We start from the raw sequence: 18,639 nt of genomic DNA on the forward strand, positions 1-18,639 counted from the left end.
AATCCATGTATTCTAACCATTGAAATTTTAATTTGGTAAACATACAAAAATATATTTTGTAAGTGCCAAAACTTTTCTTCAGTATTAACATGTTTATGCAGTTCATATTACTTTGGAATTAACAAAATTGAGAAATAATCAATAGTGCTATTTGTATAGTTTTGAATTACACTTAATGTAATGATAAATCTCCGAATGTAAAAACTGAAACAAGTATGAAGCTATTTTCATAGCTGTTAAATATTTTTATATACTTCTTTGCAGGACATAATGAAATGTTAATGTTCTCGTAAAAATTCTTCCATTTTATATATTAATCTTTATTATTAACTTCAAACATTTATATCTTTCTTTGTGAACTATTTTAAAATGTGACTGTTTTGTGTCACTGTTTTTCAGTGTGGAACTTTTAATTATGAAAGGATGTGGAAGGTTCTCTCAGTTCTATGGAATTTTTCTGTGAACAGAATCTGTGGCAATAAATTTTCACCTAGTTCACAGCATTTTTTCTTCCACTTTCCAGAGCAGTTAGACTCACTCTCTTCTTGAAGTTCCAGTAAGAAGTCGATCGACTTTATGGACTAAGTAAAATGAAATAAGTAAAGTTGTTCATGTTTGTATACACACTGGAGGAAAATTAGTACATTTCAACCAATAATAATAAATGCCCGTATAACATAGAATGATCCTGTTTGAGCCCTAAGGTCCACTGTGATTGAACAAAAGGCAAAAATTTAGAGGTGACCATTCTGACAATGGAAAATATTGCCAGTCCTCTGTGACACACTTTCCCTATCATACATTGTCCTCTAATATTTGCATCCATCACTGAGAAGGTGTTGCAAGTAAGTCACATCCTGTCAGTTTGAATCAGTGCCTATTTGTCAAAATAAAAAGATCAGTTGGTTTGCAAGTGATAAGGAGGACTCTTTGCAAAAGAGCAGGTTAACCCAGAAGTCAAAATTATCAGTGAAATTAGGGTCCTGAGTGATAACAGAAAATACAGAAGCAAGAAACAAATGGTGTGTCTGTTTCTGTCCTTCCTCCAGCATGTGCAAACTCTGGGAGGTGGTGTCATTTCTGTTGGAATATCAGGGTGACATACAATTGCTACTACCCTGGGTAACATTTTCTGCTCAGCATTTTTCGCTTAAGGATGTTAACATATTGTGTTCTTTTATAAGACATTTAATAACCCTGTTGAAAAAAAGCAGATTTAGTTTTGGCTTAAACCACATTGCCTTTTTAATTAACAATGACTTTTTTTTTTAAGTTGGTCCAAAATCCTTACATCACTGTCCGCAGTGATGGGAGTCTCCATATTGAAAGAGTTCGCATTCAGGATGGAGGTGATTATACTTGTGTGGCCACTAACGTTGCTGGAACCATTAACAAAACGACCACTGTGGATGTGCATGGTAAGAGACACACCCATTGTACTTCTTTCTGAATCATGTTCAAAGCTGGGTTCATATCTCCAAGTCAGAGAATTCTGTTCTTCTAGTTATAAAAAGTAGATATCTTTCCTAATTGTTATTCTTAACAGAAAGCTTTATTTCCTGAACAGTATTTACATTGTTAAGGCTGTTTCCAGATTTTCCTTTCCCATCTACAAAAAAGACATTACTGGGAATCGCCTAGCTGAGTCTCGCCAAGGGCTTTTTGTAAGTGGTTTCTTAATTGATAAAAGTGAACTCAGTTCTCAAAGAGTTATGTTTAAAAATACATTCTAATTTCAGGCAAGCTGAATTTATTATACAATCCAAATTGCCTTTTCTTTTTTGGATTGTGAAACAAGCTTGTCCTTACTAATAACCCCTTTGTGTGTTAGCTAGAAATGACCTAAACTTTACTAAAGGTCACTTCATGTGCTCCAAACAATCTTTTTTTCCTCATGTTAAATAACTTACCAGTCACAAAGAAGAAAATCCAGAAGCTATCTTTTTCCATTCGTGACTAACTTACAAACATTTTTCATCTCGGTATATAAGTGCCAACTTTGTGGTTTAAGATATTGTCATAACTTTTTTTGTATATTCTCTTTAAAGACTTTGCAACATTGCTTTGTGTGTGTGTGGTATTACAAAACAGTTCTGTGTACAGAGATGAAAGTAACAAAGAACATTTATTTTTAGTAGTTAATTCATTCTTCTTTTTAGGCCGTGTATTGGAGAATCCAGTGATTTGCAAATTTTGCTTGGTCAATTGAAATTTTCAGTGGATGCAGACCATCTTTTTATAACATGATTCATGTTTATTGAAATTTATATATTTAATTACAGTCGACATTCAATGTTATGTTAATTTCGGGGGTACAGCATAGTGGTTAGACGTTTCTAGACCACAGTTAATAGATTTTACATTTCCTGGAGAGTGTTTATGGATTGGTTTGAAAATCTAGTGTAAAAGTCCATTCATGTCATCTCCCTTTGGCTTCTATCAGCTGCCAAAATACAGTGTTGAGAAGGATTCTGAGGCACATTTTCACTTGGGTGAAAGAGTGACACAATTAGTTGTGATGTCTGCAAGGCCAGAGGACAAGACAGGTAAACCAATGATGTAGCATATCATGATGCACCAAATTTTAACAATTAAAAGGTGCAAGGTCATTTCGAACATAGTTTCATCCATCTTAGTCCAAAATGAGTAACTGATTTAGTTCGTTAGATTAGAAAAACAACTACTTAGCCATTTGACAGGAACTAAACCAACCATCCCTTTAGGTCACAGGTTTGTCTTTGAGCTGGAAGTGAGGCAGCGTCACAGGTACTGCATGTATGTTAAGAAGCATGGCCACTCTCCCGTCCCTTTTAAGAAGACTCGCCAAAGGCTCTTAACCTATTCTTAAAAGAATAAATTAATGAATGCAAATATAAATGCAAATTAAAATGACAAACCATTAACTTGTCATGTTGATTTCCATGATTGACAATCTGGGAAGAAATAGCTCTTCATACTCAAATGACATCAGATTTGAACAACTGTTGCTTCAATTTGCTACTTTTCTTTATAGCTGTCAAACTCAATGTGCATTTAAGAGTACAGCTTAACCACGTTGCTGCAAAATGACAGTGTAGTTGGAAGTGGATTAATCCACAGTGATTCTGGAAATTACATTTCTTGCTTTAGAGAGTAGCCTGACATTTTTGTTTAGGTCTGGAGATTCTTGCCAATTCTTTAGGAATAAATTATCTGAAGAATAAAACCAGCCTTAGGAAAATATTAGTTTGTAGCAAAGCTAATCCAAGCCTTCCAAGGAAGTTTGTGGACTGAGGTCTCTGAGGTCTCTGGTATCTCTTGGTATGATAAACTTCTACTCCAGGATAGCTGTGATAATTCTAGAGAAATTTGACTTAAAGGCAAGAGACACAATGAGCACTTGACCTCTAGTCTTGTCTTTCCAGGAAAGGAAAGGAAATGCCTCGTATTATTGGGTTTTTATTGTTTCTTTCAGCGTGTTAGGATCTTCCATGTATGGAAGCTTCTTTGGTCAATTCATTCTTTTGAGAACACTGAGTGTTGCTAATTTTCATACACAAGTTGCTTATGATTGAGATACACACAGAATAGAATAAAAACACTTTTCTTCTTTTGCTTCTCCTCATATAATGTTCATTTTTCAGTTGCTTTATCAAGTCAAAAGATAAGTTGCTCTTAGTGAGACATATTGGCTTAGAATCTTTTAGTCTTTTAAATGTAAACTCCTAAGGCCTTTCAGGTTTTACTGTTGAATTACTTTGAAGAAAATAAATCCTTTTTTTAGGTTAAATTTAGTAGCTTGATAAGTGAGTCTTATGTATAGACAGATGTTTAATGGGTTTACAGCCCATTTCTCTGGAGTTGGGCAACATTTATGTCAGCTCACTGCAACTTCATGGGTAATAGACAATGACGAAAGGCTCTGACTGTGTAACTCTTAGGATGTAGTTGTATCTTGAGTTTCCTTGGAAAAATTGGTTTTCGTCAAACCTCTCTTATTTTTGTTAGAAAAGTCAACTTATTACACATAATTAATTACTAGATTTTAAATTTTACTATATTCTTCATATTTTAGCTATTGTATTTGCTAATATGACACTCCCTTGCAAATTACCCTACATTTCTATCAGAAAATATCAAGTCTTCGCTAGCTCTTACAAATATTTAACCTATCCTAAAACTGTGCAACTGTTAGAGATGAAGGACTAAATGGATTGACAGGTGCTCAGATTCTGACTGTTGCTTCCTTTTTCAGTCCTGCCTACCATTCAGCATGGGCAGCAGATACTCAGTACAATTGAAGGCATCCCAGTAACTTTACCCTGCAAAGCGAGTGGCATTCCCAAGCCGTCTATCACCTGGTCCAAGGTAAATGGCACAGCGAGTGGTTGTGTGTTGATGTTGCGTGTTCTAACAATATTCAAATACCATTAATCATACATGGAACTCGTGACTGTCCCATAAAACCTTATAAAAAAATAAATGGAAATTTGTACAGTTGTACCACTTGGAAAGGACCTTAAAATATCCCTAATCACCTTCCTGATGCTTGAATATAGTGTTAACCACCCAGAGGGAACACTCACAAAGCACATTCTGCGTGCCCTGGACTTTTCTAGGTACTTTCTGGGTCTGTCTTTTCTCACCCCTTACCCCATCCCCTAAGCCAGTGGTTCTCAAACTTTTTAAAGTCGGGGCACATTTAAAATCCTACAAATAATTGTAGGTGCACTATATACAAATTTCTGAGAAATAAGTTATAATAATTAAGTCAAATATTAAAGAAAAAATATTAAGTCCAAGCGTGCTTTTATAGTAATTAAATGAAATAAATACGACAAAATTAAATATATTCTGACATTAAAAAACATTTTTATGCTACATTTTTTGAGTTATGCTTTTTAAAATTTGTAAAAAGAGGGGTTAAAAAATACAATAATGACAAAAAAGTTATCTTTTATATATATAGAACATTCTTAGTAAGATTTAGTAAATTCGGCAGATCCTGGCACGAATGTGTTAAGTTTTTTCATTCTTGTGTTTATGAGAAACATGAGCCTGATGTGCCCTAGTGATTTTTTCAATGTTTGGGCATATATTTGAAAAGCAAACTCTCATTTCCTTGTCAATACATTGAAGAATTTCTCTCTTTTTACTCTTAATTATGTTGAGGGTAGAAAATCCTAATTCATATAAAATAGGATGTTGAAAATTGTAGTAAAATGTTCAAAGCTTTTTTAGATATTGCCACATATTCTTCTTTTATAGAAATCCTTAAAGCTTCAAGAGACAATTCCTTATGTTTATTCATCAGTCTATGATCAGTGGATATAGCTGCCAGTTCTTCTTCTATTAATGTTAAACCAAAATCACTTGAAGCTTCCATGAATGGGTTTCTCATCCAATTGTATTGTTTAGTATTAATTGATGGAAAATGCTATAAATTAAATTCTGCCTGTCAGCCTTTAAGTCCTATTTTTTTTACACTTAACTTTGGCTCACTTCCAGAATCATATTCTTCAATATCACGCTTCTTTTTGAGAAATCTATCCATTTTATTTGGTTGTATTTATCTAAAAATAATATAATGATGTGTTAATAATAAATATAATAATGATGTGTTAACAAAAAAAGTGGTATTTTATAATGAAATGGTATAATAAAGTATATTTATTTTTATATCTGGGCACATGCCGCGAACCAGCGCAGCTAGTAATCCCAGGTCCTCAGTGGGTACGGTGCGAAATTAAGAAAATACGTAGAATTAAGAAAATACGGGTCGAGACAGCCCTGTAATTGCTGCTGGTAAGAACAAAGCGCACCCAAAAACTGCATCTTGCTTTATTTGTAGGGCAAAGTGAGGCCATTAGCAAATCAATGGTCTCTGATATTGTTTCCAAGGCAACCCAGGAATTTTACCAAGTACAGAAAACACCCAGCATACATATCATCTTAACTTTACACCAAACAAAGGATAGAAGAAACTTGCCTCCAGTCTTTCCCGGGAACATGGGGGGTAGTGTAAACAATTCACCACAGCTTAACAGCCTTTTGCAACCTAATCAGGCAAGTGAGGTGGGGGGTTGGGCAGACTGTCAGTTTACAGCTAATTCCCCACACCTCTGTCCCCCCAAAATCTAAACTCCAAACACCCTGTTGGTTTTTTGGTCCTCAACAGGCACATATTTCTCTAGAATACCATAGGGCGCACCTGGAAATCTAGGGCGCACCACTTTGAGAACCACTGCAAGGCCTTTTGATTTCAGCGTATCTCTGTGGACAGCTCCGTGTGCTCCACTAGGGCCACACATCATACAGGTGCCTCTCTGGTGTTTGGACTCAGGGCTTTCTCCGAAGCCCCACAAGGCTGCTAGGCCTGCTAAGAGGTGTCCAGGAAGTGCAGGGGGAATAACTCCTCAGGAGCAGGTGTCCTACATGAACACCTCACTGCTCCTCCACCAGAAGAGTCCTTCTGAGGTGCATCTCCACAGTTTATCAGAGGGTCCCCAGCCCTGCCACAGAAGAAACCAGAGCCCTGAAACACTTTATCAGCTCTCCTTCCTTCTGTGCCCCACTCTGCCCGCCTCCACTCAAGTGGGAATCATGTCCCACTTACTTTGCTGCCCCCAAATCTTGTCCCAGACTCTGCTCTTCCAGAAAGCCAGAATAAGACACATACAATCCCATTTATTCCCCTCTGTCTTCCTGTCATGAGGTTATACGGCTTTTACTTATATTCTTGCAGTGAGGAGAAACCCATTTCTTAAGAAAGTCTTTTCCATCTTTGAACAACCATTAAAATGGCATATTTTCTGTAACTCAATATACATCTGGCAAATATAAAGTAATACAAAATGATGGCATAATACCGAAGTGTGCTGTTTGTATAATTACTGCTATGACCAACATGTTTTATCATATATTCTAATGTTGCACATCTAAAAAAATGTGCTAAAATGTAGAGATTTGTGTTGACCTCAGTAAAAAAATTTTTTTAAAGTTAAGACTTCCACATCTGGACACAAACATGCGACGCCCAGGCTGGTGTCAGAGTCTGGTACCACGTAGTTGTTTAGGGCATTTCAGGAAAATATAAAATGAAATCTTCTTTCTTTGTGCTATGCTTAAACCCAGAGATTCAGTGTTTGGGCCCCAGAGCCTGACTGCTGGGGTTCAAATAGCAGCTCTCCCACCGACCAACTCTGTGACTTCCACATTGCCCTTTGGCTTCAAGACTTGCCTCCAAAAATGGGGGCTGTGCTAGTTCCTACTCGTAAGGTTGGTGTGAGCGTTTAAATAGTTAATTTATGAGAAGGGCTCAAAGCAGTGTCTGGCTTAGCATAAGCCCTGTCCCATCCTTTACTACCGGCATTATTTACCCATTCTTCAGTAGCTCTGGAATGAAGTGGGTATAGTTCCGTATGAAGGTCTATCACCTTTGATTTATTTGTTTAATCTTTCTTACAAATAACTTTCTTCAGATCAGCATTTTGTTTTGGTTTTTGAAATCTTGTATTCCCCTCTTGGAGATTTTTTTCCACCTTCTTCCAGACATTAAGTCATTCTTTATTATCTTAAAAAACACTTTGGTCCTGGTGGTGTCTTGCAGAAAGGTGAGCTGATTTCCACCAGCAGTGCTAAGTTTTCCGCGGGGGCTGATGGGAGTCTGTACGTGGTGTCGCCGGGAGGCGAGGAGAGTGGGGAGTACGTCTGCACCGCCACCAATGCTGCCGGCTACGCCAAGAGGAAAGTGCAGCTGACCGTCTATGGTGAGAGCCCGTGGAGGAATGTTTTTTTCCATGTTCTCTGCCAAAACTCACATTTCTCTCCCAAATAATGTTACCAGAAAGCTATACCCTAAAAGTGAACGGTTCCCCTAGGTTTACGTGTGTTACTGCCAGCCAACAGCTCCTCTATTTAGACTCTGATTTCAAGGGGGAGGAATTGTATAGCCTTTTAGAAAAAAATGTATGGTTTTGTCCCAAGGAGTGTGTTCATTACACCAGACCCTTTTCAGAAACACCCGTTAGTTCTGGCCCTGGCCAGTTGGCTCAGTGGTAGAGCATCGGCCTGGCGTGCAGGAGTCCTGGGTTCGATTCCCAGCCAGGGCACATAGGAGAAGCGCCCATCTGCTTCTCCACCCCTCCCCCTCTCCTTCCTCTCTGTCTCTCTCTTCCCCTCCTGCAGCGGAGGCTCCATTGGAGCAAAGATGGCCCAGGCGCTGAGGATGGCTCTGTGGCCTCTGCCTCAGACGCTAGAGTGGCTCTGGATGCAACAGAGCATCGCCCCCTGGTGGGCATGCCAGGTGGATCCCGGTTGGGCGCATGCGGGAGTCTGTCTGACTGCCTCCCCGTTTCCAGCTTCAGAAAAATGCAAAAAAAAAAAAAGAAAGAAACACTCATTAGTTCAAACTTCCAGCACAGCCAAACCTCGGCCATAATTTTGGGTAGCAGTCCGCCTTTGGGGTTCCCTTTGCAGGTGGCAGGCCTTGGAAGGGCATCCCAGGTGACCTCTTCGGGGTGTCATAAAGGAAGAGCTAAAAGGGAAACTTTCTGGTCATTTTTCTTTCACCTCTGACTATCAATGTATTTATGGAAAGTGTTAGAAGGCCCCAGACCTTAGAATAAATAGCTTCTTTTTGTAAGTTACTTAAGAATATTAGTAGCCTGTATTCTATTGTAAATTAAATGTTCTCAATGTACTATGTCCCTCCCAAAACATTTGTTTATTTTAGTAAGGCCCCGAGTGTTTGGAGAGCAAAGAGGACTGTCCCAGGACAAGCCTGTTGAGATCTCTGTCCTTGCGGGGGAAGAGGTGACCCTTCCATGTGAAGTAAAGAGCTTGCCCCCTCCCATAATTACCTGGGCCAGAGAAAGCCAGCTCATCTCGCCGTTCTCTCCAAGGTAGGATCCCTGGCTGAACAACACACGGAAACACTCTCTCAGACAGAGGGGTGTACCTATTCAGCTTGTCAATTGTTTCAATAAATAACTTACGTTTGAGGTGTTCGCCTGCACATTTGAGCCTACAGAAAATATATATGCCTTCTAAGTCGTTCTTTTTATATCAGAAATGCTAAAACTCAGCTTTGGTATAATTTTCCACAGGTGCATCTTGCAAAGGTGACTGTGAAAATGGAGCATATTTGTACATAGATTCATGTTAGCACAAAGTGCATGTTACACGTAGACTCCATTACTCCACAGGGGAATGAAACATAGTAGATACTTTAAAGTCTAGGATCTGACTTTCATTAGGTAGTATTGTAAAAAACCTTGTTGATTAAATGCTTGGATATATAGTATCAAGGCCCACTGAGACAATATAGTTGATAAGCTAAGTGACATGGAAAACAGAATGCAAGAACACGAGTTTTGTTGCCAAGCAGGAATGACTTTAATTTTACTTTTGCCTGCAACATTGGGCAGTTTTTCCAGGGGACCTCTCTGAACCTCAGATTTCTTGTTCATGAAATGGGGATAATACTTGCCTGAAGGATTATATAAAATAATGTATATTCCACAGTGGTTCTCAAGAAGTTATATAGCAATTACTGTTTGTACTCACTGGCATGTCAAAAGTTACCGGTGGAATAAGAATTACAGTCTTAGCTATTGTCTGTTAGACTTGTTGATGTGTAGTTTTGAAGCTATAAATTCGTGCCACTTTAGTTTCACTTCCATTGGAGAGGGAAAAAATAAACAAGAAGTTTGCATAATTTTACTATTTCTTTGAAAAGATATTTGCTTTGAATATTTTTGAATAAAAGAAACACTACATTACAGATAAAGTTAAAGTTCCATTATTTCCCTCTCCATTGGTGCACATCCTATACATATGTAGCATAAAATACATAGTATAGAATATTGTTTTTTGTGTTTTAAATTTTGTTTTGAGTGTATTCAGTTTGCCACTGTAACATATTCTATATTATCACTGTATTGTTTGCTCTGTTAGGTCAACTTGTACCCATTTGTATACATATAGATTTAGTTAATTTAACTACCACATTCTACATTTTATATATACATTTCCCTACTTATAGACATTTATATTTTTGGTTGTTTTCTATTTCTTCTTTTGGTTTTACAAACAAGACTTTTCAGGGAATACCTTTTTATATATATCTCTATATACACATACATGAGTTTCTTTAAGACCTGTACCTAGAACTACAGTTTCTGGTCAGAAGGAATTTCCGTTTTCAGTTTCATGGACATTGCTGAATCGCTCTCCAAAGGGGTAGTACTGGTTACTTAGCTCTTCCTCGATGGGATCTGGGTGTACCTGTTTCCACAGTAGAGTCAATGTGTGGTATTGGCTGACTTAAACATTTTTGCCCGTCAGATGGGTATGAAATGCTATCTTCCATCTGTATTAGTTTTCATGTGACTGACTTCCAGTGAGCCCAGCATGCTTTCGTTTGCTTGTTGGCCATTGGTGTTATCTGAGAATCACCTCTTTAAACATGCCACACAGTTTTCCAGTGATTTGTCTTTTCCTTGTTGAATGTAGAAATTAGGTCTTTGTTCTTAATAACATTCCTCTGTTTGTTGTCTGTGTTGAAATTATCTTCTCTCAGTGCAGTGTGAGGCTTTGAAGTTTATTTATGTAAAGTGTCTGGTTGTAGAGAATTTTAAATCTTTATGTAGTTCAATGTATTAATGTATTGTTTTTAAGACTTGTACTTTATGAAGATCATAAACATTGCCTGCATTGTTTTATTCCATTATTTTCAGTTTTGCTTTTCACATTTTGGACTTTGATTTATATGAATTTATATGTTGTGTACTGTATTCAGTAGTGCTCTACTTCTATTTATGTATTGTCCCATGTAGGGGCCAGTTATCCAAGACTGTTTTTGAATAGTCAATCCTTTCTTTGCTTTTTGTAATACTAACAACTCTGATATGGCATGTTATGTGTTGAGTTCTTTTTTGCGAGGACCTCTGTCCTTTACTATTTATCCGTTTGTCTGTCTCTAAACCAACAGCACACTTTTCTTGTCTTAACTTTATAAGAAGTCTTGATATTAAGTAGGTCTGTTTGGCCCCCACTATGTGTACGTTAACACACTTCATGTAACAAAATTCTTACATGTAGGTCTGATTCACCCAGCTAAACTATGGTTCTATAAGGGAAGTACAGTCTATATATTCAAGAATTACACATGTACCTTCTTTTGCCTTTATTTTAACACACTAAATTTTTAAATAAAACTTTGTAAAAAAACAGTATTCAAAATACATCAAAATTTACTAAAATATATATTTGCTTTGTATACCTGCAACTTGATAAACCAGAGATGTACAATTATTTGATGATTTCAGACCATTAAGTTAAGTTTCAAGGAAAAAGAAAACTGGTGTATTTGCAAAGACCATCATACAGAATACACAAGATAATTATGAAATAAAGCTGAGTTTTAAGGTGTCTACAGAGACATTCTAGATAGGAAAATGGATTCAAATACTGCTTGCAGACTAGTAATGCCACAATGCATGGGGGATATTTAACACTCATGTTCACTAGTCTGTGTGGTTTCTTCCTTTCAGACACACGTTCCTCCCTTCTGGCTCAATGAAGATCACAGAGGCCCGCATTTCAGATAGTGGGATGTATCTTTGTGTTGCCACAAACATTGCAGGGAACGTGACTCAGTCTGTTAAATTAAGTGTTCATGGTGAGTTCTGAAATGAAGGCATAGATATCCGTGTGCTGGCTTCAGGGAAATTCATCACCCCAGTTTCTTTGACAGTTAACCTCTAAATTGTACGTAACTAGAGAATAATTTCCTAAAATCTGAGATGTGATTTTTGTTAATTTACTCTGAAAGATTTATCTGCCATCTGTGAACAACTCTCCCCTTTTCCATTAAATGAGCAGTATGAAAAGGTTGGATCCCAGTTTTGCGAGATGTCCACAGTGACTTACGGTTACTGTTGATGCACAGTAATAAAAATTTGTTGAGACTGGTAGCTTTTAGTAGAAGTGAATGTGAGTTCTCCAGGAAGAACTTAATGGTAGTTAAATGGTCTTTTTACTATTCAGAGAGCACCAACAGCTGAAAACATTCTGCTTCCTGGGATTTTTAAACAACATTAAAACTCTGTCGTCATCAGTCTGCTTTATTCCCTCCATTCATCATAATCTGTCCAGTTATCCATTCCACTATCATGTAGGCTAAGTCAGGCCTTGTGTAGGGGCCAGACTTTCTCAGATCGCACTGACCACGTATCACTCTCAGATTAATCACCGCAATAGTGTCCTATTGATTAAGGGATTTCAAATCCGATTCGAGTTACTCATTTACTAGCCCTACGTCACTGGGTGTATTACCTTTTCTCTCTTATCTAGTGTTCTCTTTCATAAAATAATGACAATAAAAGTATTAAACTTCTAAGGTTGTTCTTAGTGACAACCTATAGAAAATAATGGTTAAATATTAAGTTTAAAAGAAAGGACAGATAGCTGGGGCTTTTTTAGAAGTGTAAGGTATATAAATCCTAATTCTATCCTTACAAGCATGTGGAACCCAGCAATACATGCCAGTGGTTTGGTAAATTATCTCATGTAAATTGCTAAAGAAAGGTAGATAAAGAGAAATAATAGAGACTTTAGGGTGCTTTTCTTCTCTGAAATTAGCAGAGGATACAATGAATAACTTTTATTACCGTCTGGCTTATACAGAGAGAATGAAAACTAAGAGTACAGGGAGAGAAATGCTTTTTGTTTTCGTCTTGTACATTTTATAAATCACCTGGATTGCCTTTTAAGTGGGTTTTAAACCTTGAATTATTTACAAATGAAAGGAAACTTAACATTTTAAAATGCTTGCTCTTCCTGGAGTTTACGTATTTATTATGTCGCACAGTCCTTGCTGTGCACTGGTGTTGAAGAGGTTATTTTGCTGGGATTATCGAACAAACAGGTCTCGAGAAATTGACTCTCTTGCCTTCGATCACAGAGTTAGTAAGTGGCCCAACCCTGGGTCCAAACCCTGAGGTTATTCCGCTTTGCCATGCTGCCTCTTGGTAAAGCGCTCTCATTTACAGTGAGAAAAGGAAGGGAAAATTTAAAATATTGGATTATTAATACTCGTATTTTTTCCAGTTCCTCCAAAGATACAGCGTGGCCCTAAAGCTATGAAAGTCCAAGTTGGTCAAAGAGTGGACATTCCATGCAGTGCTCAGGGCACGCCTCTTCCTGTGATCACGTGGTTTAAAGGTGGCAGCGCCGTGCTGGTTGATGGAATGCAGCATGTTAACCATCTGGGCGGAACGCTAAGCATCAGCCACGCCGTGCTTTCAGATGCGGGCATATATACCTGTGTTGCTGCTAACATAGCAGGCAGCGATGAAACAGAGATAACACTCCATGTCCAAGGTGATTTGGGGGGGCATAGGTGGGGGTGGAGAGTGGGGGGGGGGAGATCCCTGGAATCTATATACAAAATAGGTCGCCTTGGATAGTCTTGGATCAGTTTCAGAAGATTTCTGTAACCTTTATGGCTCTTCAGTTAACTCTGACAGGAGAACCATTCCAGAAAGCAGTGAAACCACACCATTACTAAACCTGTATCCGTTTTTGCATGTTTTTACCTTTGAAAATGAAATTGCTAATGAATGAGGTAGATGATGGAGTCAATCCTAAATCACTGCCCCACCCACTGTCTTTGGTTTAGGAGAAATTGTGTGTACAGCGAGGTGGAGTAGGATTTTGCCTCATAGTAGTAGCGTGTGCTCAGCATTGATCCCTTGAAAATCTAGTTCCGCAGTTCCCTATCATGGTGTTGGTTGGCCTTGTTTAGAGGGTTTAAAGATCAATAATTATTACTTCAAGCTACAGATGTTTACCAAGCTCCTAGAAGATGTTTATCCTGTTGTAGGCAGTGAGGAGAAAGTAGTGACAAGGACAAAAGCACCTGCTTGTGTGAGCTGTTCTCCTGGGAATAGTCAGAGAGCAGGCAAACAAACAAATAAAAATACAGATTGTGAGAAGTGCTAGGTGGAAAATTAAGATGGGGTGAGGCTCCCAGCACTTGACTACTTTAGTTTGAATCGTCAGGTAGGACTTCTGTGAGAAGGTGATATTTAGAGTGAGATGTTGTTACAGTGAGAAACCAGCCATGTGGAAATCAAGGGGCAGAGCATTCCTGGTCAAGGAGACCACCAGTGCAGAGATAAGAAGGAAAGATAAGCAGGTGTCGTACTTAGCGTAGTGCTCAATACTTTGTCCCTGGCACATTGCACTTCTTTTTGGATGTGCGGCCAAGACGCTGTTGGAGAGTTTCTCCAGTTCACTCATCCACTCAGTAAACTTCAAGCACTTATGGTTATATTTTAAAGGGAAAGATGGGCATTGTAAAATAATCTCATAATTACAAACTGGTTAGTGCCATCCTGGAATGGTAGCAATATCTACGTCTATAACAGAAAGCTGGATCAAAGAAGCCCTCCTTAGGGTAGGGACATGCCAGTTGAGATGTGAAGAATTGTTAGAAATGTGTTAGGTGACAGGCAGGGGTGCAGTAGAATGGGGCAGGGAGAGCCTTCCAGGAAAAGAACATAGAATGGGAAAGGGGGGAATGTGGCAGTCTGGATACACTGGAGTAAATCAATAACTCAGTCAATAAAAGATGCCTGCTTTCCAGACTGAATGCCGAGCAACCTGACCAGGCTGGACACGTGATCGTGAGCCAGGTTATCTGAGATCTAGGGACCCAGAGTGAGGTATTTAGACTTTATTTTAAGTGCAATGAAAAGACTTAGAGGCCATATTATTGGGGAAGTGATATGGCAGAGTTTGTTTTTGAAAGGTCATTCTCTGGGCTGAGAATGGTTTAGCTAGAGAAGGTGAGAGGAAGCACCTGGAGATTTGAAGTGGTTTCTGGCAAAAGATGATGTTGCTGGGACTGATGGAAAGTGTGGGATGGACTCAGAAAATAATCAGGATCAGAAAGCACCAGGAAATAGTGATGGACTACACTTGGGGAGTGAAGGATGTGGAGTGAATCCCACATGTATACATGAAATGAATGGATCGTGAGACTTTGGATGCACTGAGGGTGCACTGAAGAAAGGTGTACAACTTTATCCTACAGACAAAATGAATAAGAGTAATTACTATAATCGGTTAAGCCACATGTGGAGACTTGTGGCACAGAGAGACTATTCTGAGGGCTCTGTGGAATATGAATCCACATAGGCACATGTTTGAGGAAAAGACCCCAATGAGAAACCTATTGAAATACAATATTTCTCTATGTATAAGATGCTCCCATGTATAAAACACACCTTAATTTTGGGGCCTGAATTTTGAAAAAAAAAATGTATTGCATAAAGTTATTGAACTCAAGTTTTATTCATCATAAAATTTATACAATTCCTCATCCATGCGAAAAAACGGGAAATGCAAATAAAAAAATATCTCCAACCACTATATAAGATACACCCAGTTTTTAGATCCCAAATTTTTCAAAAAGGGGTGCATCTTCTACATGGGAAAATATGGTAGCTCTTAAGGGTTTGGAATACGTGACAGTAGGGTAGTGGGGAAGGTACAGGTGTGTGAAGTGTATGGCATTATGTGACTGATTGGATGTGGAGGCCAGGGTAAGGGAAAAAGACACAGACTTTGGGTGGAGCATGGTGTCTTAGCTAAAGGAATAAAGGAAACAGGACAGGATGGTGGGAAGCACTCAATAACGAGTTTTTGCGGGAATGTTAGGAGTTTTAGATCCCTGGGTCATGTCTGGATAGGAATGTCTGGGAGTTAGAAATATGAGTTGTATTTACAAGAACTAGGAAAGACATCAACTCACCAATGTAGATGGTCGGTAATGCTTTGGGAGAGTTTGATATTGCCCACAGAAAGCCTGTGATAATGCATTTATTTATTTTTAACAGAACCACCTATACTAGAAGATCTAGAACCTCCGTATAACTCTCCTTTCCAAGAACGAGTGGCCAATCAGCGCATTGCATTTCCATGTCCTGCGAAAGGTGTGTAGTATTCAGATGCATGAGCATTGGAGTATGTAATGTTGTTCCAAAATTCTACATTGAGCCTAAGACATCAGTTAATAAAATTTTTTTTTTTTAATTTAATTTTTTTTTTTTTTCATTTTTCTGAAGCTGGAAATGGGGAGAGACAGTCAGACAGACTCCCGCATGCGCCCGACCGGGATCCACCCGGCACGCCCACCAGGGGCTACGCTCTGCCCACCAGGGGGCGATAATCTGCCCATCCTGGGGGTCGCCATGTTGCGACCAGAGCCACTCTAGCGCCTGAGGCAGAGGCCACAGAGCCATCCCCAGCGCCCGGGCCATCTTTGCTCCAATGGAGCCTTGGCTGCGGGAGGGGAAGAGAGAGACAGAGAGGAAAGCATGGCGGAGGGGTGGAGAAGCAAATGGGCGCTTCTCCTGTGTGCCCTGGCCAGGAATCGAACCCGGGTCCTCCGCATGCTAGGCCGACGCTCTACCACTGAGCCAACCGGCCAGGGCTCAGTTAATAAAATTTTACTTGTGAGTCCTTGTTTTAATATTTGGGCGTAATGGAAACCAATCCCTCCTTCAAATAACAGCTCTTTGAATAGGTATTTGTTCCTCTCAGGAATTTTCTTTCCTTCAGTGAAAGACCTTTTGCCCTTTCAGACTTCTCTCATCTAGCATGTCTTCCTTGTCGTTTCTGCTCTTTCCCGTTACTTCTCAGTTCATTCTATTTTGACAAGACTTCTCCATAAAATGTGGCCCCTCAGGCTATTCACAATAACCACATTGATCTCACTCAGTGTGGTTAGTTCTGGATACTTCTCTTGTTTGTTCTGGATACTTCTCTTGTATAAAGCTCTTTTCTTAGATATACCCTCTACTGGTAATTCTAGAGCCAGGCTGCAACCTGGCCCTCCGAAACTTGTCCAACCGCTTCTCTCCTTGAATTTCTATCTACCATGTGTCCTGGCAGGAGATTGTTATTATCTCTTCTGGGGGATGTAAGAGAGGCACTCACTCTCAACCTTACTGTGGATGCCCCCACCAGGTGGTTAAGAACTTCTTTTCTTTCATGTTTGCATTCATTCCAATGACCCAAAATGGTTGGAAGCAGTTCTGGCAAAGTCCAAGCAGTGTTCTTTTCAGAAGCTCCTGAAGGGCCCCATGCGCTGGGACCATTAGTCCCCCTGATGGGCACCTCTTGGCAGTTGTTCTGGGGCAGTTGATAGGCCTGGTGCCTCTCTTTCTGTAGCGAGGTTTCGCATCTCTCAACAGTAGCTCTCACCAATGATTATTTCTACCAACATTAAAAAATAACAACAAGCTTTTCAATGTCGAAAGAATTATCAATTCATATTCCCAGAGTTAGTGAGGGAAGGAGGCAAGGCTTGCAGAGGAAACCTTTGGAAGGGTTTGGGTTCATGTGAGTACTGTGGGTTCTCACTACTGCTAGACCCCCGCCATTGGTCACTGTTGCTCCTTGATATCCACTTGGACCCCTGACTTCTGAGCTGACTTGGACTTCCCTTTTCCATGTTGTCAAACCTCCTCTTCCCTGTTCCCCATTTCCACTGGAGATAGAATGATATGGTTTATGTAAGCTAGCTTGATGCCTGTTTGTTCTCTTCTGCAATGAATTTCATTTTATCCATGCTTCTACCATTTATAAATGAAAGATAATGCAACTTATTTCTTTGCTTGTTAGTTTACTCTTTCATTTATTAACTCAACAAATATTAAGTGAGAAGTCTGAGTGAAATCCATAAAGGAATGAGGGGGATATAAAGAAATGAGGAAACGATTATATCTTTTTTTTCCTTGACAACATGGACAGCGGCAAGCCATCAGTTCACTTTCTCTTCCTTTTCAGTCAGTGTCTGTCATCAGAACAATGAAATAGGCCTATGTTTATTTTTCTCACAAATATAATTTTCGTTGTCAACTTTTATAATTCCTTAACTGAATTTGAATTTAGCCTTAATGACACATTATCTATATTCCTGCCATTCTTTTGTACTTATCTTTGATTATATGACCATTCTTTCATATTTTTATTGCCCTTTAATATAAAATTATTAGCAATATATTATGTATTAATTTTAATTAATGGGCTTTACTTCTGTCTTTATGAAAGAATAAGTAAATTCTAAGGTACTTATAAGAGTGCCTGACACAGTGTTTGCTAAATAAATACATTCTTAGTACGAAGTTAATGTTTGTCTATTTCCAGGATACCCTTTTGGCTCTGTTCGGCCCTTCAGAATGGTTTCATCACTTTCACACACAAGCCTATCACACTGTTGGTCATATAACAATAAATCCAGGATATTAATTCTACTCACTGCTTTATCAGCGCTCTTTTCAGAAAAAAAAAAGGGTCAAGATTTATTCTATTGTCCTAGGTTTAACAATATGAGGCCTCCAGAAGATGTGTGGACAGTAGAAGTTCCTCCCCTCTGCTCTATCAAGCCTATTTAAAATGTGAATTATAAAGCATCATTCCATTACATCTTTTGTGCACTCTTCTTGGTTGGGCAATTTTTGTGTTTATTCCTGTGATAGTATCTTATTTTCACTCTTCCTCTGTTTTCATCCAAAACCTCCTCATAAATCAAGCCTATTTGATTAACATAGTTTTTCCTCGTTAAGCACCATGAACTCGCTAAAG

The 18,639-nt window shown here is 38.8% G+C and overlaps 1 protein-coding gene across 1 annotated transcript in view; it reads left to right on the forward strand.

Moving 5' to 3' along the window:
* The window catches only part of HMCN1 (hemicentin 1), a 412,067-nt gene that overhangs the window by 207,608 nt on the left and 185,820 nt on the right, over nt 1-18,639 (forward strand). The window contains exons 19-25 of the mRNA XM_066361732.1: nt 1,274-1,418; nt 4,235-4,347; nt 7,589-7,748; nt 8,714-8,882; nt 11,535-11,662; nt 13,093-13,365; nt 15,888-15,983. Of these exons, the coding sequence (XP_066217829.1) occupies nt 1,274-1,418; nt 4,235-4,347; nt 7,589-7,748; nt 8,714-8,882; nt 11,535-11,662; nt 13,093-13,365; nt 15,888-15,983 (1,084 nt within the window). The remainder of the gene's footprint in view (nt 1-1,273; nt 1,419-4,234; nt 4,348-7,588; nt 7,749-8,713; nt 8,883-11,534; nt 11,663-13,092; nt 13,366-15,887; nt 15,984-18,639) is intronic.

The sequence above is a fragment of the Saccopteryx leptura genome, chromosome 2 (assembly GCF_036850995.1).
Source record: "Saccopteryx leptura isolate mSacLep1 chromosome 2, mSacLep1_pri_phased_curated, whole genome shotgun sequence".
Taxonomy (NCBI): domain Eukaryota; kingdom Metazoa; phylum Chordata; class Mammalia; order Chiroptera; family Emballonuridae; genus Saccopteryx; species Saccopteryx leptura.